This window comes from Tetranychus urticae, chromosome 3 (assembly GCF_039701765.1).
Source record: "Tetranychus urticae isolate SD_2017Ah chromosome 3, NJAU_TeUrti_SD_1.0, whole genome shotgun sequence".
NCBI classification, from domain to species: Eukaryota; Metazoa; Arthropoda; class Arachnida; order Trombidiformes; family Tetranychidae; genus Tetranychus; species Tetranychus urticae.
This window is the reverse complement of record NC_142960.1, coordinates 17,927,159-17,950,162: the sequence shown is the minus strand read 5'-3', so window position 1 is coordinate 17,950,162 and position 23,004 is coordinate 17,927,159. Positions and strand designations below refer to the sequence as shown.

Genomic DNA, 23,004 nt, shown 5'->3' with positions numbered 1-23,004 from the left:
TTTTGTTCATTTTTTAGTGTTTTACATTTTTCAAAAGTTTTATAAAATTTGTTTAAATCATTAGCAAGTAATACAAAAAGTATACAAAAGTATCCACATGATGATGAATAATCATCTTGATATTTATTGCTTGAGTAAGTATATCCTCTGGGTGAAAATCTTTCAAGGAATGATAAAATATTTCCGTACGGTGGCCGACCATAAGAATCAAAATAATGAGAATTTCCAATTTTATCAAAATGAACCGCAACCCAATGAGACCCTTCTTGATAACTTGGGTCTAAATTAATGATAAAAGTTGTCGGTTTTTTCAACACTAAAGGTAATTTATCGCTTGGGAAAACACCACCAAAGTGTTTAACATCACGTAGTATTCGCTTCAAGTCAATTGTTGTCAACATTAGTAATCAAGTGTTACAATTCTATCTTTATCAATTGTAATTAGATTATCAAATTGACCAAAAACAATGATCTTATATGAACTTATTGTTTCCGATGCGAATCGAAGCTCTAATCTAACAGCTCCTCTTTTAATTAAGGATAATGATCCTGTTTCACCTCCTAGTCCTCCTCCTAAATCAAATCCGAAAAGAGTTTTTGATGCTTTGTAATTTTCAAAATCCAAGTCGAGTTGAGGGATTCCTTCATCTTGTCCCAAACATCTAAATAAATTCACATATTCACGCATACAATTATCAGGAAAACTTGGTTGATAAGGTATTGAAGGGTATAAATTTCCGTCAACATTTAACGAAATTTGTGTAATGTTTGCATGTTCAAACCAAAAGGGATCTTTATAATTATTGCCCGCGAAAGCTGATTCATCAACAAGTCCAATGATTACTCTTCTTGGTAAAATCCCGGAAAAAATGTTTTCAATATTGACTGTTGACATGCCTTTATTCAGAGAAAAGCTTTTAACAACATTTCTAACGATGAAATATTTTGCAGGAGACTCTTTAAGTGCAGATATTATCCCTGTTTGTGTGTCTGGGAATAATTTAACACGCTTAATATGTAATGCTAAGCGAGTTATTTTTATTTTATATTCATCTTGAGTTATGTGTATCAATGGAAATTTCTCTCTGCTTCTTGTGAATCTGAATAATAAGGGAGTTCCATTCAACAGTAATTTGTCTTGTTGACACATTGGAAGATGTAATCTAAAATATAAATCAATGTTATTTTTAAGATGAACTGAAGAATCATAACGTCCAGCATCAGCTTTTGTTGGATGACGGAACAATAAATCTTCAATGAAAGATTGATAATGGTACATATTTGTAGCTTGAGATGTATTGACAGTACCAATAAAAAAATCAATTTGATCAAATAAAGCATTTCCAAAGTTTTGTGAACCTTTAAGCACAGCTGTTGTTACTTTTGCTCCGGCCTTATCAAGAATCTCGAGATTTATATGAACCATTGTTTGAGATAGATCCGTGAAATCTTCGGATGCAGGTACATCAATGGTGTGTACTTTAGAGCTTTCTAATGACGCTGAAGGTCTATACTCTACTTCATAAGTAGAATCAATAGCTACTTGTGTAGGTGGTACAGTGAATAATGATAATTCACTTTTACTTGCAGGTAAAGATGCAGGATGTAAATACTCCATGTTTAATCGAAAATATCTTTCTTTTTTCTTTTAACAGCTTTTTTCTTCTTCTTATACAACCGTTTTCGTTTAACACCAGTTCCACTTTGATTGAGCATAACATTTGCTTTATCAATTGATTGTTTTGCCAGATTACGAAGACTTTCTTTACCTCTTTCTTTCAATGTTTGTTTCAAATTTTTATTTTCCAATAAATCTTGACCGACGTTGATTCCTGTTTTTACGGCCTGTTTTCCAAGAAACTTCAAAACAGGAATTGCAAATCTTTTGAATAGACTTCCAAATCCATATCCTCGCTGGTAAGGAGAACCTCTGAATATTTCTATATCAGAGAATCCTTGTCCAGCTTGAGATAAATAATAAGATTTGAAGTCTGAATGCCTTGGACAATAAACTTTACGTTGCATTTTGTTTCTTCATAAAATAAAATACACCTTATACAAAGCGTTTTAAATGTAAGCCAATTGCGACTCTTCCTGAAGCGAATTTAATTGGATTTCCAGTTTCATCTGTCAAAATGAAATTCACATCCTCAATTTGATTCGTCCTCACAGGATAATAAAAAGGCTTTACAAATCTCTCATGAACAATCTCATGTCTTTGTCCTCTTTTCAGAGGTAAAATTCTCAAGACTCTCGTAAATGTATCTCCAACAAAATGTGGGGCAACAATATCTGAATAAACAAACATTAAACTTGATCTTGCATTTAGATCGGCCGGCCTGGACGCAGTTACTTTGGGATTAGTGATTAAACTTTCACTTGGATCGTCAATGAAACCAAGAGCATTAATCAAAGCAGCATCTTTAAATGTTGGAATCAACTTAGTGTTTCCTATCCTCCCTCTTATAATTGATATTATTCCTTTTGAATATTCTAATCTTGGTGGTTTATCACTAATATCATTTGTTGTATTTGCAGCTTCAAGACCAAGTTCTGCCTTTAATTTGTGAATTTCTCTAGTGAATTCTTCTTTTGTTACATTCAAGTTGACTTGAGATTCATCGAGGGCTTTTTTAACTTTTTTCAATTCAAGCGTTAAATTGTTTACTTCAATTTGTTTATCCCTCAATTTCTGATCCTTTCCTCTGATATCATTTTCTAACGAATCAATTTTCGATTTTTTTTTCATTCAAATCAGTAACTTTATTGTTACAATCACTCAAACTATTTTCCGTTTCAGTAATTTTCCGTTCGAGACCTTCTTTCTCAGTTTTTAATGAATCATAATTTCTTTGTATTTCTTTTAAATTTGAAATTTCTTGATTTTTATCATTGATATTTTTTTCAGCGTCTCTCAATTGACCCTCAATTTTCACTTTTTCTGTTGAAAGGTCATTAAATTTTCTTTGAAGTTCATCAAATTCATTTTTCTGTGTGTCAGAGTTCGCACCAGCTGCTTTGAGACGATCTATCTCCTTCTTTTTAGCATCAATTTCCTTTTCTGCGTTAATCAATTTTTGATCAATTCCCGTTTTTGCTGTGTTCAATTCATCATACTTCCTTTTTGCTTCAGAAAGTTGTGTTTCAAGAGGTGTTACTTTGTTCGCTTCTGTTGTTAGACGTGTAATTTCTTCTTTCTTTGTCTTGAGCTCATCATTAGCTTTATTCAACTTTGACGTAAGTTCTGTCTTTTCCCTTTCTAGAGCTTGTTTTTCTCTCGAAAGATCATCCCGGGCTTTGTTTAATTCCACTTTGCTAGTCTCGAAACTTTGGATTGATTTATTCAATTCTTTAATCTCATTGAGTTTCGCATTGAGTTCCCTTTCAGCGGTTGTTAACTTATTAAACAACTCATTCAATTCACTTTGTTTTGATTCAAGTGTTTCATTTTTCCTTTTGAGCTCTAGATTTTTTTCAGATAATTCCCGTCGTTTTTCATTAAATTGTTTGAACCATTTTCCAGCTTCTGGGTCTTTCCTTGCTCTTTTAGGAGGAGGAGGTTCATAACCTGAACTAGTATATAGTTCTTCCAATTTTCTATCTTTTGCTTCATCTGTCAAATCGGGATTTTTCATTATATCCTTTTCTTCAGATAAGAGCTCTGCTTGACTCATTCGAGATTGGCCCGCTCTTGCAAATAGTTTATCTATCAATTCTTCTTTTTTCTCATCATCATAAGCAGGATTATTTCTTATTAATTGACTTTCAATCTTGAGCCTACTCACATCAATAGGCAATTCTTTAGGGTTTCGTACTTTTTTATGATAATTATAAAAATTATTCAGGAAAAAGTCCTTTGTGAAAATGTCGAGTGATTGATTATTCAGTATATTGTCTTCTATAGCTTTGAATCCCTCTGGTGATAGTAATTGCTCAGTTTGTGAAGCTTGATCACTTTGCATCCCTTGATTAGCTTGCGGTTGTTGATTTGGGCGTGGTTTTAGTGCATCAAATATTTTTGATGCTTTCACATTGAATTTATTAACAAATTTTTGTACATCATCCCCTTCATTTATGTTTACAAAATATTGTCTATGACCAGCACCTGATATTTTAAAGTACACTTCACTTTCACTTTGTGTCAGATCTATTGGATAAAATATTTCTTGAATTCCTACAACCCAATCTCCATCAAGAGATATTGCATGTTGTAGACGATTCGTAAATTTTGTTAATGTGTTTTCTGGAAACAAATTTGTTGAGGCATTAGAAACAGCCTCAATATAATATTCATCAGGTTGGTAAAACATCTTCGACCCAGCTATTAAATTTTGATGGATATCCGAACCACTTTACAAAATATTCCTTCTTTTTTGTCTTTGGATTTATTCTTGTTTTAATAACTTTCTCTACCTTATATAAACTTATTTCATTAGCTTTTACAAGTTCATAATGATAAAAAATTGATGTTATATCTTCTCCGTTATAATCTTTCAAACGATAAACATATCCTTGTGGTGTTTTTTTCACTTTATTTATCGTGAATATTTCTTCAGTAAAATTACTAGTTGCTCCTTTTTCAAAAATTCCTTTAGCTCTTGCAATTCTTACTTTATCATCAACTTTAAATGGTTTTTGTTTCGAATGATTAATAGGATGAGTTTTCCTTATATTCAATAAAACTTGAGTTGAGTTTTCCTGGGTAACTTGACTTGGTGACATTTGAATAGTTCGATGATAAGAATTATTATATGATTTTACGATTTTTTGTAAATCGTCAATGTATCTTCTGGTATTATAATAATGAAGATAACGATAAATTCTTGTTCTAAGAGTCCGATTGAATCTCTCAACAATTGCACATTTTATCACATCATCTGTAGAAGTAAAAAAATTTATTTCATTGTCTGCAAATAATTGTTTGACTTGAGAATTTAAGAATTCTTTTCCTTGGTCACTTTGTATTTTATCAGGTTTTCTCTCTTGTAATAAAACTTTAAATGCTTCAACGATTTCATTTGCATTTTTCGTTTTTAATGGAATTACCCAAGCATAACGACTGAAACAATCAATAATATTTAATAAATACTTTTTATCATCATTAAATTTCGATAACCAAGACATGTCCATTAAATCGATTTGCCATTGTTCATCAATTTTATTAACTAAAATTGGGAGCCGAGGAAATTTTCTCTTCACTTGTCTAAATAAAACATAAGTATCCTGATTCTTCAACCAATCTTCAACTTGTTTTAACGACGCTTCCTCTTGGACGCTCTCGAATAATCTTCTGACTCCGCCAAAGCTTGACGTCTGGCGTGACGTACTTGCTTCGGATTGCTCCTGTAATTCTTTCCATGTATCTTTACTTTGAATTCCGGGGTTTTTAATAAACTGTAATAAACCCGGTCTGTTTTGCCTTATAGCAGTAACAACTAGATCAACACCGTTTGGTTTTCTAGAAATTTGATTTTCTAATAGATAATTAACAATCATCTGTAAATTGCTTCTGTAAAGAGCTTTCCCATCAGGTTTTATGACTTGACCGTTTTTATCTATCAAACCACGAATACTTTTTATTCCAAGAGCTAATACTTCTCCAATATTGGGTTGAAAAGGTTGCATTTTACTCTTCCTCGGAGAAAGTGGTGGTGGTCTGTCTATTTCAGTTTCAAGCTTTGGTGGTTCTGTAACAAAAGCTTGCATGAGATTTGTCCTAGCAGCAGAATATGAATTCATTGGTGTTGTTTGTTGTGTTGTTTGTTGTGAAAAAGGAGTTGAAAATTCTCCTCTAGGTGTAGAAAAAACATTTTCTTCTTGATCATCAGCTTCTTCGGATTGAACACCAATTTCTACTGTTTTCTTTTGAATTTTATCAATCAATCTTGCTTTTTGTTCGGCTGTTAAATTTGATTCGATTATTGCTTTCATGTTAATTTGTTCAGGTTTCTTCTCCATTTTTTTCAACATTAAATTATTTAATAATCTAATTTTCCTATCATTTGGAATATTTGCTTCAAACAATACGTTGGATGGATCTTTATATTGATCCTCTGGAATTAATAACATACGTGTTATTGTGTTCATTTTTTCATTAATTTTGAAGCAACAATAGAAGCTAATAATGATAAAGCTGGCTTTATTAATAGTGGTAAAAAGCCTCCTTTCTGAATTAAAGTTCTTTTGATTTTTGTACTATTTCTTTGTTTGGCGATTTTCCTCAAATCATTCTTATACAGTTTCAATGATTTTAATTTGTTTCTTGGTAATTTAATAACACCTTTCAAAATATTCCTTGCGATTTCAAATAAAACATGAAAAACTTTACATGGACCAGAAGAAAAAATTGTTTTTCTTTCAGTCTTTTTCTTTGTCCTTGCAAGCTTTTTTAGTGTAGGGTAAACTTCAACTGCTTGTTTGACCGTCATTTTAATGTTGAATTCGATATGTTCAGCTTATACAAGTTGATATGCAATTATCGGAATTGAAAAAATGTTTGTTAATAATCTAACTTGATTTGGAGTCTCTGGTTTTAAATCAATAAATAAATATGAAAATGGTTGAGATGTGGCATGTTCGTAAACTTTTTGGAATTTTACAATTCTAGTTGGGAACATTTGTCTTGCTAAACTTGTGGCAATTGATTGATCCCTTGGGTTTTTGAACAAAACGATATATTGAGAGTTTAAAGAAATATTTCTACTTTCAATTCCTCTCATAAAGAAATTTTGGCAAATTAGTATTACTGATAAATTTCTATGATGACTTCCTTTTGTAAATAACTCTGATATCAATTTCGAATTTGATGCTTCATGCATCAAGTCATCAATTATTATCCACGTTGGCCTTTTATCAAGTTTAATTTCATCAGGTAAACCTTTTATAAATTCAACATTAAAAAGTGAATTAAAAATTTCTTGATATTCACTGTAAAAATAGATTATCCTTTCGGGTATTGGATCACAAATTGTTTCTCTTATAACGATTAGTTTTCTAACAAACTCAGTTTTACCGCTGCCTGTAGGACCCGCAATAAGCATAGTAAAAGGATGACGTAAATATATTTTAAAAGACATTTTAATTTTTCAAATTAGTTAAGTTATACTTATATAATTTTCGATTACAATTTTGATTATTTGATTACAATTTTGTTTGATTACAATTTTTATCAATTTTGATTATATGATGTTTCATCCAGCATTTCCAGGCATGTTACCACAAACATCCTGTCCTCGTTGCTGTTCACGATAAGCTGGGCCTTTCTCAACCCACTTCTTCATGCCGATTACTGCATTTAGACTGCATTTCCCAGGATTTACATGTAAGCTACATGGTTCCAACCGAGTGTTTATACCGCTCCAAGTTGCACCAAGCTTTCCAAGGTTCAATCTGGGAATACCAAGGGCCCTTAACATATCTTCAGCCTCCTTGGATTTACAAGCAGCAAGAAAATGGTCGTCATCAAGATTACATTCATAAAAGGCAATGATTATATCATTGATACTTTGTATTTTGGCACCTTTGTCAACTTCAAAAGGTAAACCATGATGTTTGCGTGTTAGATACAGTGCCTGTCGCTGATCATTGGCAGATAGTTGATCCATTTTTAGCTCATGGTCAACACTAAATACACTTGCACCATGATCACTAAGGACAGCACATTCACGAGGATAAAATACATTGTTGGCGTAAAAGCCTTGAACATCAATATAGCAGCAAATGTAATCCATTTTCTTGTGAGCATTTTGAACTTTCTCTCTTCTATTTATACTCTCCGATTTCTCTCATCAGCAGAGTGAGTGATCGAAGGAGCGGGGGAAATTCAGCATGGACACCGCGCAAAGATTTCAAAAATTCTCCGTTGACTCTCAACATGAAGTCATTGCGAGTACAAGGTCCAGGGGGTAGAATCATTTCCCCGAAATTATTCATATATGTGTCAAAAATTTTTACACAATTTGTTTTTAGAAATTTGATAGCTTCGGCAGGAAGTTTATTGCCGGCAATTATTTCTTCTTCTTCTTTGAAGGCATGGTCGATTGATTTTATTTCACTTTTCACTAAAGTGGAAAAGATGAAGGCATCTTCAATTGTTCGGGCTGGAGCAATTGGGCAGCAGACAAATTCTCGTGGTCTTAGTACACTAAGAATGAAATTCACACCACAGAGATAGATGTCAAGTGGAGCTATATCCTTCTCTCGGATACAAAGACGGTGATTACGCTTAATAAGCATGATTCCTCCGCTTGTTGATTCGATGGTCAACTCATCAACAACCTTTTGCGCGGGAGTGTTGCCTTTAAGCACTTCTTGAATGAAGATGTCAAGTTGAATTAACTCCCATCGCTTCATGTTGACACCGTAAGAAGTGGGATAATCCTTCACAAAAAGACGCAAGTCAGCACGACTGCAAACAATTTTGTCGTTGCCGTCTGTTGCCCATGATAGGGTTAGACGGAGGTCGTTGATTTTCACAGCTTTCAAAGAGTGCCAGTTTAAAGTTGACATTATGATTTCAGTTACTTTACTGATCTTTTTGATCAACATCATCTCTTTTTATACTTGTCTTCTTCTTAAACTCTCGATATGCATCACGAAGCTCATTATGCGTTTTTCCGCCAGTAACAATTAGTTTTCCAGAAGCATAATACACAACACAAAGGTTCTTATTCTTCCAGACATGTGCAGGGTAGATTTCCGGTTCGTAAGAAAGACCAATTAAATTGATTTTACCTCGGATATGTGCAACTGATGTCATATTCACAATTTTAACGAATTTTGCCCTTGGAAAACGTGACTTTATGAATTTTTTCACTTCATTTAATCTTTTAAAACCTGTAGCAATTATTTTACCAGATTCAAAGAGTAATAAACAGTTACTTCCTTCTTTAATTACATCGGCATTGAACTGGGACATTCTTGCAGCTAAACGGATCCTTTTTCCAAGGTCCCATAGTGATACGATATTAACAATGCGCATTTAGAACAATATAAAAGTATTCTTTGAATAATAAAATGATAATTAAAGCTAATATTAACATTAATACATAAACAATTGCATACATTGGTAATTACTGAAGCTTATTCCTTTGTACTTTACTATTTATACTTGTTAATTCCAGAAGGGAAACATTCGTTTCCCTTCTTTCATTCAGGTTCAGCCTTGAACAATTAAAGAATCATTGAAGCATTTGAAACAATAGATACCGTAAGATGGTATTAATCAAACGGTCAAGTGAAAAAATCATTGAAGCATTTAAAACAATAGATACCGTAAGATGGTGTCAAACGGTCAAGTGCAAAACTATCGAAGCATTAAAAACATTAATATCGAAAGACGGTGTCAAAAATCATTGAAGCATTAAAAACATTAATATCGAAAGACGGTGTCAAAAATCATTGAAGCATTAAAAACACTAATATCGAAAGACGGTGTCAAGGTCAGCCGTTAGGTCAGCCGAGCGTTAAGTCAGCCGAGCGTGAAAGTAATCATGCGAAAGGGGGTGGAGGTATTTCCGTTTCCGTTCTGTGGAGTTGAAGCGTATGTTTTCATACTACTCATAAGTTACTATGAGCATATAACTGAACTGACCAATCATTCGTATTAAATGTCGTATCAGCATGTACCAAGAATCGTAAATTGATTCGAAAAAAAGTTGAAATGTAAAGATGCAATTGAGAGCAAAGTAAACGTAATAAGAAAATATTATTAAAAAGAAAAATGAATTTATGCATTTGGAGGCATCAGTTGCTTTCACGTATAGCAAGCGATTCAGTCTCAACAGAGGAGCAATATTTTCCTCCCTAATAGTTGAGAACATAGAGTCTAAATTTCTAATACGAGCACTGATTACATAAAATGTTGCTTGAAGATAGACACAAGTTTCAATGATGAAATGAACAAAACAAGTCCAACAAGCAGCATTGGTAACAATCAAAATATAATAAGTAATCAACTTGATTTGAGAATAATTTACGGTTAAAAATGCCTTTAATATCCGTGAGCTGTCAACTATTAAAATTTCATAAACGAAAAAAATGAATACCAATTTTTTCATCGTTGCTTTTTTCCTGACAACAAACTCATTGGCAACAGACTCATAGCCATGAATTATTGCATGGCAAGAGACAAAGAATTTATTGTACAATGATTGGTTGATCATCAAACTGAAGTAGATATAAGCAATAATGAATCTGTAAGAAAATCTCCAGAGCGTCTTGTATTTGACGATACTATTGGTGAATCCATTTATGAACAATTGGTTAAAGATGAGGTAAGATTCACATGAAACTTTCATTGCATATGCAATCAGTAATACTAAATGAATTATTCTTGTGGTCAAATTTTTTCTTAAAACTGATTGAGCCAAAACACTTGAAGGTTGAACAAGACTATCATTTTCAAATGAGTTGACAAATATGATTGTCGACATTTCAACGAAAATCAAAGGGGAAATAATCACTTTCATTTGCTTCACTAACAGTTAAAGTTGACAAGCTGATTCATTCCATTTGCAATATAAATACAAAATGGTATTTGCTGTATTAAGTTGTATGTGGCATTTGAATTTTGCATTTCGGCGCAATTTATTTTGACCGAACCATTCACTTTCAATCTTTTACAATAACTCATTGATCAATCATCTTTTGACGTAAACTTAGCTTATGTAGCGTGCCATCGAAACACAAGTTAACTCACTTTCCCAAAATTGTCACAGGAAATTGAATAATGAAAAAACAATTGCATTATAAAATCAATTGTATTTCAACCAATTTAATTAGATTAACGGAACTAAATAGACTAATCAATTTAACAATGTAAAATTGAAAATCAATTTATTGTGACAATTTTGGGAAAGTGATCTTGTGTATTTATGTAACAATTGAAATAGCATTGTTATTGAAAGAATGGCGTTTTTATGCATATATTGAGTCTTGTACTTGACAGGAAAATAAAAATAAAAACATAAAAATCAATAATATTTGTTCAGTTGTTGTTTCATTTTAATATTTTCCTCCTTTTGTACTATGAATCATGATCAGTTACATTCACTCGACGCGTGGGTGAATCGATTCACTTTTGATTGATTCGCTTCTTTGGTACATAATCTGTGAGTAGAGGTCGTGACCTAAATGCAAACCATCGTTTTTACCGTATGTATGCATTACAATACCTAAAAATAATCGGAAATTACAAATTGAAAGTTTTTGAAAAATACTTTTTGTGTGAATTGTACACACATATGCAAGGACTCCACTGGTTTTAGATGATAACTTTTCTAATATTTTTTTAATGAAAAATCGTTGCATGTTCGTTATCAGGACCCGCACATATACAGATACACATATACACGTGTATTCAGAACCGACACGCTTTCAATGCTCGCCTAGTTATGACGAATAGCATCTTCAGTGCTTGTGATAACTCCCATCTCAAAAATTTAACTCACATATTCACATTTGTTTGGCTTTGTAAAATTGCGTTGACCAATTTTGTTTTACATTCAAAGTTATGAAATTAAATTTTTGACCGAAATCTAATATTAAGCAAGTAAAAAAAATTTGCAAAAAATAAAAAGATGACCAAGTTTGAATGCTGATTGTTTGTTTATTGAAATTACGGATTAAGCGAAAGCAGTTCGAACTAGCTCATTGAATGAATGACTTCTGCAAATTTGATTGAATTCCTGTTTACTTAAAGGTCGGTACATGAGCTAGAAGTGACTTCTGGAGCTTCCTTTGTTGATTCGATCCAAATGGTGTAAACACACTCTTCTTTGGCAGCCTGTGATACAAAATGAGCATAAATAATAATAAAAATAATAATTTAATTGGCAAAAGTAATTTTATTGTATGATTAGTACTTACGCCTTGTCCAACTGGACAGAGTTTGGCACCAGCATCTTGTTTGGCGCAGTTAGTATCGGCGAGGACCAAAGTGAGTTCGTATTTCATACCATTGACGACTTGTTGCATATCAATAACCGCGCACTAGCGAAACAAAAGCAAAAATACGTGTCTAATTATTTTTTGCCCTTTACAATATAAGTCCGAAAAAAATTGAAAATGATCGTACCAGCAAGGGCACTTCCCTTGTCAGTATGGGTGCTGATGCTTAATCAAGTGAATCTAGTGAAAAATTAATTCAAATTATTTTGAGATACGCAATAATGTCCAGAGAAATTTGGCAATGATGGATCCAAATTACAAGTATCTTTCAAAGATGCAATATCATCATGTCAATCTAGTGAAAAATTTATACATATGATATTGGTTTTAAGATCGTAATATTGTCCAGAAAATTCGGCAATGATTGTCCAAATTATGTTCCTCTTTCAATGGTTCCATACCAGTATGTTATTAAGTGATATTGAATTTTCCAAGAGATAGTAGAACTTGCAAAGGAAGTGGAATCATTAAACTTGATAATTTAAACTGTAATAACGTGACTAATGAATACGTATTTTTAAAAATAAACTTACGCTTGACGAATAAAGCATTTATGTAAATCGTATTTGATTTATTATAAAAAATGAAAATTTTATTTGATTGGAAATTCCACTTAAAATGTGATGAAAAGTTTGATTTTAATTTGAAAAGTTGAAATAAAATATGCATGTCATGAGACGATTTTGTGCATAAAGATGAATCCAAAACTGTGAATAAGCCAGAGTTAATTACCAAAATGATTATCATGAAAATGAAGCAACTTTCAACATTTTTTGTTCCTCATTGTAAAGTTTACTACTCAAATGATTGTAAGTCATTTCAAAATCAAGTTGAATAAAAGAAAAATGATATTTTTAATTGTTTTCAAATAATGACTATTCATTTCTTTTAATAAATCATCGGGAAAAATTGACATCCAAGTAGAGATAAACTCACTATTTATCATTCTAAGCATCACAATGAGTTGATTTCAATTTGGCATCAAACTTACGATAGTTTTCGTTAGTTATTAACCAACTCCGTGTCACAATGCTATGAATAAAATTTATTTCAAAGGAATAACCAAAGTGAATGTAAAATGGATGAACTTCCTGGTTTTCATCGTTACCTTAAATATCAATTCAATAGTTTAAACTACTTACAAACCTCTGAATCAGTGCAAATTAAATGGTTTTTCCCAACGACCTTCATAGTTATCACTGTCAGCTTAATTAAACAGTTGATTAATCTGAGTCTAAGTGAAGTAAATAGTTTCTCTTATTATATTGGTGACATTACGTTGGTTGCTGGACACACTCGTAAACACTTAACGTTAATATATTTTGCTTGGTTTTTTGGTGGTTTCGGTACCGTACTGACTCTTTACAGATCACAGTTTGACCGCTCGCTACAAAAATGGGCAAGAATTGGAGTAATTTTTGAACATCTTGATTCAACGCAAATTCATCCTTATTCTGGTTTACCAACAATTGCACACAGAATTTTTATCCATTTCTGTAATGGTTCAGTAATTGGAGCTGCACTTGCTTCCTTTCTTTGCGTTTTACCTTCCTTCCTCATTTATCCGACAAAGTACTTGGTCTATCTAATTTTTTGGCTGATACTCACAGTAGCTGCTGGATCATCTGTTGTTTGCAACGGAGCCAATTTTTTGCTTCTTTTCACTGCATCAGCATACATTTTCGGTAGGCGAATACATGAAGAGACTTTGATTTTGGTGGATAAAGTTGCAGAAAAGTGCGAATCGTTCCAGCCGTTAAACTCAACCATCAAACATTCAGTCAAAAGACTTACTCTTATATTGATTCACCAAATTGAGGAATACAAATTTTGGGTCATTTTGAATCAAAACGGCTTTCTATCAACATACAATGCTCAGTTCATTTTGAATTATTTAATTTTTTTCATTGATATACCAAAGTTTTTACGAATATCTTTGATAATATTTACATTCATTAACTTGGCCGTTGGACTGTCATTCAATTTTCTAGTTTGTACTTATGCACAACACAAGGTTATATTAATAGTTAGCATGTCAGTTAATTCAAGGTAAATGCATAGATAATTAACTGATGTCTTTTTTGCTTCTTTCAGATTCATGGATATTGTTCTAGCTTGAGACAGACTCTAAATGAAAACATATCGATCCGCACAAAATTACGTACATTAATTTTTCTGGAAAATGTTGAAAATCGTTACTTTTTTGTCATTTTTGGTGCTTTGAATTACTCTACTCATCATTTTATAATAGTGAGTGGATTTTTAAATGATTTGGGAGATGAATGAAAGTTTACTTTGGAAATGTGAAATTTAATTTGAAATTAATATTTTATTCACTTATTTTCACAGATTTTGCTGGAAAATATAACGAATCTGCTTCTCCTGATCGCCTCATTGAGAAGGCAAAATTAGCAGTGCATAGTTGGTCAATTAATCAAGCATGTTACAACTTGATTTTTAAACACAGTGAATCCCAAACAGAAATTCATTATTATTGTTATGCCATCTTGACTAATGATTGAATTGTTATCCTCGATAAATGACTTTAATCTCATTGCTTAGCTTTGCTAATAAAGTCACCTTTGAAATTGGGTGAACCGATGAAATCTTCTACAGTTACTTTTATTAATATTTTCTCTTGTCTATTAATTTAGACACAAAAATGGTTCTCAAATCCTTAAGTGAAACTGGATGGAAGTTTAAAGAAGAAAATTTTAAATTCAATAGCAGCAAAAAAATCATGTTGACATTGATCTTCTTTTACTGTTAACCAATAAGTTTCAATTCGATATGTTGTAGTGTTATGATTTTGTGATCTCCAGAATGAAAAAATCAACATGCCATTAATTATTTGGTTTTTTTTAAATTATTTGCCTTGTAAAAAGTTTAATTTAATGGATAACAAATAATCACGTATTTAAAAAAACAAGTTATTTAATGGGTAGCACCTGAGAGATAAAACCAAAAACTGAAAATTTTATATTTTTTACTTTACATCTTATTGTATTTTTGGTCTCCATCCTCATCCACATCATCATCGTCATCATCCTATCACCATGATCTTTGTGCACTAAACACAAGAACCTAAAAATGTCACCCTAATGTGACCTGAAACCTATCTTTGAGAGTTGCCTGAGTTGAAATAAGCTTGCAAACTCTTATTTTTAGCATTTTCTCCCTCTACAGCCCCAAAAGGACCCTCTCTTGGTTAATTAGATGATAACAATGATAAAAATACAATTTGAATTTTGCAACATTACATACATATCAACTACATGATTACCAGTTACAATTAATGATTCTACAGACTAATTTGCTAAATTAATATTGTTTTCACCAGACATAAATGTTGATGCATAATTTAATGACAACAGGTTGTTTTTCTCATCAGAACACTTTAGATTTTTCTCACTTCCTATTTCAAAACAGCGATGAAGATTGTTTACAGCAACAATAAAGTTCCTTACAAAGCTGTTGAGTTTTCATACACAGAATTGAAGGACGAAAATTTCGAAGCGAATATTTAAGTGTATTTTCTGCATTCAAATTTCATTCAACACACATCATCAATCAACAAACATGGAATATATATTTCTCTTTTCATCCATAGTAATGGCAAAAACTAATACCTAATATTATCAGGTAAATAGATGATGATGATAAAGAACAAGGCGACGATATTTTCGCACTTTTAATTAGCGAACAGGACGAGGAAAATATTAATCTTATTGAAGAACAGAGAAATGACCCAATAACACTTGAACAATGACTGTTCTTTGCTGTTATACTATAATATTAATTATAAATTTAGACCTAATGGATTTAGCATCTACTTTAGATTATATCAGTTACTAATATCTATTATTCAAACATTTAAATGTGTTATCGCATTCTATCCAAATATAGGTTATTTAACATGTACCACAACCGTCTAAGACCACGGCCACAAAGTCCAGTATTTTTTGACCTAAGTTCAGACCCAGATCCAGGCCCGGTTCCATCCACCTCCCGTGATAATCCAGATCTAGTTCCATCCACCTCCCATTATAATTCAGATCCAGTTCCATCCACTTCCCGCTACAATCCAATGGATTGGCAAGGGTTGGCTGGTAGAGGAAGACGTAATTATGCCAGAAACCGTACTTCTTCAAACCGCGATTCCGCCCAATTTCCATCCACGTATCGTTTCATTTCAACAAATTGACTGAAGATTACGCAGAAGATTACAAGAACTGAATTGGCTTGACTGGGTTCCTCCAAATTACGAAGCTGAAGCTGACGCTGACGCTGATGCTATCGCTGCATCTGTCCACGAGAGACCAGCCCCGGAAAATCCCGAAATATTAGAAATCATGAACCAAGCCCCAGAGACTCAAGTTATGAGGGATTTCGTAGATTCCGACGCTCATAAAGACTTCACTTGCTCATTATGCTTCGATTTAATCCCAGAGCATTATAGAGACCACACCTGTTTCCATCGTAGGGCTTGCATGTGTCCCGATACTTGTTTAAAGGCTTATAAAGTTGAGAAACCCGATGAAAAGAATAGAATATGCCCTACTTGCAAAAAACCATTTGACTATAGACCACGACCCCAGACGGGTATTAAATCTATAGAAGATTGGCATAAATTGTTAGTATTTTGTCCGTTCCCCACATGTAAAATCATCTTAGAAAATGCAAAATTCGATGAACACACCAATGCTTGCCCACATAATGTTATAAACTGTTCTAGGTGCACCTCGAAAAATTGGAATCAAGAAATTCATACAAGCTATTGTATGGATGAACTTATTTTCACCCAACAAGAGATTAAATCCAAAGATGAGAAAATTGCGCAATTGACTCTAGAAAGTAGCCTTAGAAAACAAATGATAGAAGGTGCGGAAGCAAAAATTAAAGAATTAAAAAATAAACTAACGCAAAAAGAATTAGAAAATCGAAATAAAAATCCCACACTAATAATACCATCCACATCCAATACCATAGGTAGTGTCAGTTCTATGAAGATAATTGAAATGCTTGTCTGGATTTTATAAAAATACAACCTCTAGGGTAGCAAATGTCGTTAAAAGATGGTGGTAATAGTAAACATAGATGTAATTAGACATTTGAAGATAAATGTTCAGTCTTTAATAAGTATAGCAATATAAATGCAAGAGAATTGGTCAACATGAAAGAAACTATGACTGTGAAGCACATATATGTGGCAAACTTAAAATTGATTAAAATTAGTGCTCTGCTAATACTTGTTTCTGTTTCATAGCAACCAGAAATCAGCTGTTTTTTATAGATAAAGTTTAAGTAGAACCAATTTGCAACTAATTTTTACATCAGTCGAATTTAATTGTTACTTTGATTTAAACTTAAATTAAAACTTAAATTAAATCTAAATTAGTAAAGATGTTTTCCTTATTAACTCATTTATCCTTCTTTATGCTAAATAGTAAGTAGTTTGTTTTCTTTTTAACTTAATACTTATCATGTTTTTCTCTTCCTTTAACATAACTTTTAACTGATGCATCATTAGATGATGGTACATCTATGGAAGAAAGAGATGATAATCAGACTGGAACGGGAATTACAGACAATAGTAAAAAATCTTTCATTATGATTAACTAACAACTAAACTAATTAAATTTCATTAATCTAATTACAGCCACACTAACTTTGACCACTTCAGCTCTTACTTCAACCTCAATTTCCGCCTCAGATTCTGACACTAATTCTACCTCAGCCTCACACAATTTAATCTCTGCATTAGACTTGCCTGTTGCTGCGACCATAGATATCAACCGCAAACATAGTCTCACCTTCACTCTCAACTTTCATAGAGTTTGTTTCCTCAGAAATATGTACTCGAGCATCGAAATCAGGTGCATATAAGAACGTTTCTATTCAAGCAGGTACTTCGTTAGAAACAAAAATAATAGAGATAAACAAATAAAAACCTATTGTAAGGTAACCCCTCTATTTCATCATATCTAGTGAAATATTAGATCTAGAAAGATAACTGAGATTGCAAAATGCTTGTCTGAGTACTGGTTAAAGATTGTATATTTTGATTTTTGATAAATGTCTATTTCTATGGTAATTGAACATTCGAAGGTATGAAAATTCGAGATGGTGGCGCATGAGTAATATGCATGATAAAAGATAAATGATATGTTGATTGATAGATATCTATGTCTACTATGATTTCTGATTAGTAAAATTGATTTGAGCATAGAATGTGATTTTAACACAGGTTCGCAGGTAAATGTCTATTTCATCATACCTAGTGAAATATTAGGTCTATGAAGATAATTTAGGTATCAAAATGCTCTGAATATTATTGAAAAAACAAGCCTTAGGGTATTAAATCGTCGTTGAAAGATGGTGTGGATTGTAAACGTAAATGATCTTCAAATAGTCATTGAAAGACGGTGTTTAACCGGAAATGTTAGCAAAAGATGGTAAGCCCTAGGGTAGAAAAATGTCGTTGAAAAATGGTGTTCAAGCGGAAGTGCCTCAGGGGATAAAATAGCCGTTGAAAGACGGTGTTTGTCGGGGTGCGCGAGTTTTTCCCCAATTTCCGTTTCCGGTTTCTGAGCCAGAAGCGAATGTTTCTATACTAATTTAGTGGGTTAGTCACCTGGTTACACAGATCGACTATAGCTAATAGGCAAAATCCCCAACTTCAATCGCTGTTGTTTTCTAGCCCTCTGATTTGCTACCCCCAATGTTTTGCTAAAATTAAAGATTCATGATGGTCAATTGAAATTTTACTAAATCATTCATTTTTATTCAGAGTGGTTCGGGTGTTTGGCTAGTCAATAATCTTACTTTCAATGTTTATTAAACTCGTCTTTTAAACTTATTCACCTTTATATTTTCATTTTTCGTGATTTTATTTTCGTTACAGTATGGTTTAGGCGCAGACGACAAAAGGAAATATTTTGTTGATCCCAGTCTGACTGAAACGAAGACTAATTAATATGCGTTTAATTCATCAGAAAATTGTATTTGATTTTATAATAATTTGATCTCATTACTCTCGTCAACTCTGATTTTATTTGAAATTGGATTATTTGAACTCGTTTATCCAATTACTCGACCATCTCAAATTCTCAGCTGCATATTAAGCCAACACTAGTGTTTCCCGATATTGAAAAAAAGTATCGTTGAAAAGTATCGGTATCAATCGTAAAGGTATCGAGTATTTAATGAGTACAATTAAAGCGTAAGTTTATGCAGTGAGTCATTCTCATGGTCTCCAGAAATAACTGAAAGCTGATTTTTTCTCAATTCTGTAATACTTTGCCTGATAATTTTATCAAATTAAGAGCTTTAAGTATCGAGTAATATCGACACGCAAAGTATCGATACTTTTACTCAAAAAAAAGGTATCGGGGAAACACTAGCCAACACTCTGAATGCAAATTTGAATACGAGTTTAAATAGGATACAATAATTAAAGAAATCTGTATAATTCTGTCGATTTACATTTCTGTACATTCTTTAAAGTTAGATACTGAATGTAATTTCATTGTGATCAATTATATAGGTTCAAATGTCTAGGAATTCAATGCAATCAGCAAGAAAGGAAAAACAAATGAATAAACAAAATTCCAAATCGTAATACTATAATATATTTTCTGAGACTGTTGCTCGAAGCTTGAATCACACCGTCACAGTTAAACCTCTCAGCACAGACAAGTGACACCACCAAATGGAGTACAAGTATACTTGTTGATGCGTTTTTCTTCCCTTTTAGTGGAATAGAGTTGGTATTGCTAAACCAAGAGTCAGTGAAATGGTCGCCAATGATGAGACGAAACTTGGAGTTATAACAAATAGACCAGCAAAGGTAAAACCAGCATCAAAGCGTCCAACACGAAGTAAAAAAAGATTAATCTGTAAATATTAGAAGGTTTACATTAAAAATTGAATGTTTGTTTTGGATAACTTTGATATCATCATTAAATGTATTTACAAAAATACCTCATTAGAGTATTCAAATGAACCAGATTTAGTTAAGGTAAGTGAATAAACTTTATCAAATATACCAACACACAGCTGATTTACATGGATAAAAGCATAAGTTACTATGAGCATATAACTGAACTGGCCAATCATTCGTATTAAATGTCGTATCAACATGTACCAAGAATCGTAAATTGGCTCGAAAAAAAAGTCAAATGTAAAGATGCAATTGAGAGCAAAGTAAACGTAATAAGAGAATGTTATCAAAAAGAAAAATGAATTTATGCATTCGGAGGCTTCAGTTGTTTTCATGTACAATGAACGATTCAATCTCAATAGAGGAACAATATTTTCTTCACTGATGGTTGCACACATAGAGTCTAAATTTTCAATACGAGCACTGATTACGTAAAATGTCGCTTGAAGATAGACACAAGTTTCAATGATAAAATGAACAAAACAAGACCAACAAGCAGAATCGGTGACGATGAAAATATAATAAGCAATCAATTTGAGATACGAATAACGAATAGTGAAAAATGCCTTTGATACCCGTGAATGGTCAACTATGGTCACGTCCATTAAAATTTCATAAACAAAAAAAATGAACACCAATTTTTGGATCATGGCTTTTTTCGTGACAACAAATTCATTGGCAACAGACTCATAGCCATGAACTATTGCATGACAAGAGGCTAGAAATTTATTGTACAATGATTGGTTGATCATCAAACTGAAGTAAGTATAAGTGATAATAAATCTGTAAGCGAATCTCCATAGCGTTTCGTATTTGACGATACTGTTGGTGAATCCATTCGTAGACAATTGATTAAAGATGAAATACGATTCAAATAAGCCTTTCATGGCATGTGAAATCAGTAATACTAAATGAATTATTCTTGTGGTCAAATTTTTCCGTAAAACTGATTGAGCCAAAACACTTGAAGGTTGAACCATGTCATCATTTTCAAATGAGTTGACGAACAAGATTGTCGACATTTTAACGAAATTTAAAAGTGAAATAATCACTTCCATTTGCTTCAAAAGTTGACAAATTGATTCATTTCATTTGCAATACAATTTTCCTCACGAGTTGAATTTGAATTGTGCATTTGTTCGTAAAATTGAGTACAATTTATTTCGAGCAAAACATTTACTTTCTATAACTTTGTAATAACTGACGATTGATCAATCATCTTTTGAAGCAAATATGTGGCGAAACAATCGTTCCTATTGATAAATAAATGGACCCAACATTATTATTGAACGACAGTTTTCTTGACTTTTATGAATTTATTGAATTTTTCTCTGGATAAGAAAATATGAAAATCGATAATATTTGGTCCGTTTTTGTTTGTCTTTTGAATATTTTCATTTTTTTCTGCACCAGAAATCATGATTTATGGTGTTACCTTGAATTGTAGATGAATAATTCCACTCACGAAGCTCAATGATGGTAAGTTGAATGGATCAGCTAAATGTTTATGAAAATTTTTTGTCATGATTTCATGCAAATAATGACTAGCTGATCCTCCTCAAGTCTTTAAGTAATAGTTTAATTCATATTATTTTTAGTTTATAATGTCAATATTAACGTACTTTATAGATTAATAATTGATCTTGCACAGGCATATTTACTCGTTTATTGATTATTCTCGCCCATTTACATGTTAACATGAGATGACTATTGTTCAGCTATGAAGCGATATGAGGGTCGATTGATTTTATCGGTCTTTTTGCTACATAAATGGATTATATTAATCTCTCGATAGATTTCAATTCGATTTGCATAGTGCTAATTTCAAATCGAACCTCAAAGCTAAATACACGTTCTAAGAACAACATGAAGCTAATGAAGATCGATCGCTCTCAGCCATTCATACTCGATATTTAGTTGTACTTGTAGTAAAATGTGTTTAAAAAAAGAAAAAAAAATCAGAGGATTCGTTATTTAATTATTGCTGTGATTTATTGTTGATTGATTAATATTTTAAGGCAAAGTATTATAAAATTGTTCATAAGATGAATGACTTCTGTTAATTTGATTGAATTCCAGTTTGTTTAAAGGTCGGTACATGAGCTAGAAGTGACTTCTGGAGTTTGCTTTGTTGATTCGATCCAAATGGTGTAAACACACACTTCTTTGGCAGCCTGTGATGCAAATACAAGAGGAAAACAAAGGTTGTAATCAAATGATGTAACTGACAAAAGTGTATTTTATTTTATGTTTAGTACTTACGCCTTGTCCAACTGGACAGAGTTTGGCACCAGCATCTTGTTTGGCGCAGTTGGTATCGGCGAGGACCAAAGTGAGTTCGTATTTCATACCATTAACGACTTGTTGCTTAGCAGACTTAATCTCGACAAGGGTTCGGTAGTAAAGAGAGTTGATTTGGCTGTTTCGGTGTTCAGTGGCGACTTGAGCAAGATCTTTGATGGTTTCACTGTTGGCATCAACGGATCCCCATCCACCATCCAATATGAATTGGTGTGAGGCACCGATGAAACAGACGGCAATAACGAGAATAAGTTTCATTTTGGAATTGGATGTTTGTTTGTTGTTTCTTGATCACTGGTAATTGATTCAAATTGAACTGGTTAATTCTCATACAGCTAATTTGTCTTTATATAACAAAAGCTCTAATTAATATGTGGTAGGGGTTCTGTGATAAACAATGGCAGATAGATTCATAGATGGTTCATAAATGAGATAGATAATTAAAAGAATGGATTCCAAATACTTGATAATTAAAAAGGTTGATCAATACTAAATATCATTCAGCTAATCTCATTTATCTTCATCAATATCCTTCTAGGATTGGACCATCACGGCGGTAAAAATTTTATCAGCGCTCAACAATCATTAATATCATTCAGATTATCAGAATTTTAGCACCATTATAGCTATTATCAAATTAAATTGATTTTACTCAGTATGGGTGATGATGCTTAATCTAGATGAGTTCATCAAACGAATCTTATTTAACTTATTTATCTTATCTTATTATCGAACAAATTATATTTCTCTTTCAATGGTTCAATTCCAGTACGTTATTAGGTTGGATTAGTGATATTGAATAATCCAAGAGA

At 32.4% G+C, this 23,004-nt stretch overlaps 4 protein-coding genes across 5 annotated transcripts; all 4 read right to left on the bottom strand.

The window, feature by feature from the left end:
- Positions 1 to 400: 400 nt before the first annotated feature.
- On the bottom strand, positions 401 to 1,618 carry LOC149093524 (uncharacterized protein F54H12.2-like). Its single transcript, XM_089269364.1, has one exon. It carries the CDS (start codon positions 1,616 to 1,618, stop codon positions 401 to 403), a length of 1,218 nt encoding a protein of 405 aa, XP_089125490.1.
- Positions 1,619 to 8,524: 6,906 nt separating this feature from the next.
- On the bottom strand, positions 8,525 to 8,980 carry LOC149093523 (TATA-box-binding protein-like). Its single transcript, XM_089269363.1, has one exon. It carries the CDS (start codon positions 8,978 to 8,980, stop codon positions 8,525 to 8,527), a length of 456 nt encoding a protein of 151 aa, XP_089125489.1.
- A 2,608-nt stretch (positions 8,981 to 11,588) lies between these two features.
- Positions 11,589 to 22,503, bottom strand: LOC107363309 (U7-hexatoxin-Hi1a). Of its 2 annotated transcripts, none has more exons than XM_089268539.1 (2): positions 22,154 to 22,503; positions 11,589 to 11,785 (listed from the first exon to the last, which is right to left on the bottom strand). In XM_089268539.1, the coding sequence occupies exons 1-2, from the start codon at positions 22,448 to 22,450 to the stop codon at positions 11,696 to 11,698; spliced, it is 387 nt and encodes a 128-aa protein (XP_089124665.1). In that variant the 5' UTR covers positions 22,451 to 22,503; the 3' UTR covers positions 11,589 to 11,695. The 2 variants fall into 2 exon arrangements, with proteins under 2 accessions (XP_089124665.1, XP_015786010.2); XM_015930524.3 differs by lacking the exon at positions 11,589 to 11,785 and adding an exon at positions 21,847 to 22,065.
- LOC112538941 (uncharacterized) lies at positions 19,489 to 20,463 on the bottom strand. The gene is made up of 2 exons (XM_025161028.2): positions 19,933 to 20,463; positions 19,489 to 19,845 (listed from the first exon to the last, which is right to left on the bottom strand). Exons 1-2 carry the CDS (start codon positions 20,287 to 20,289, stop codon positions 19,702 to 19,704), a joined length of 501 nt encoding a protein of 166 aa, XP_025016796.2. The 5' UTR covers positions 20,290 to 20,463; the 3' UTR covers positions 19,489 to 19,701.
- Positions 22,504 to 23,004: the final 501 nt, after the last annotated feature.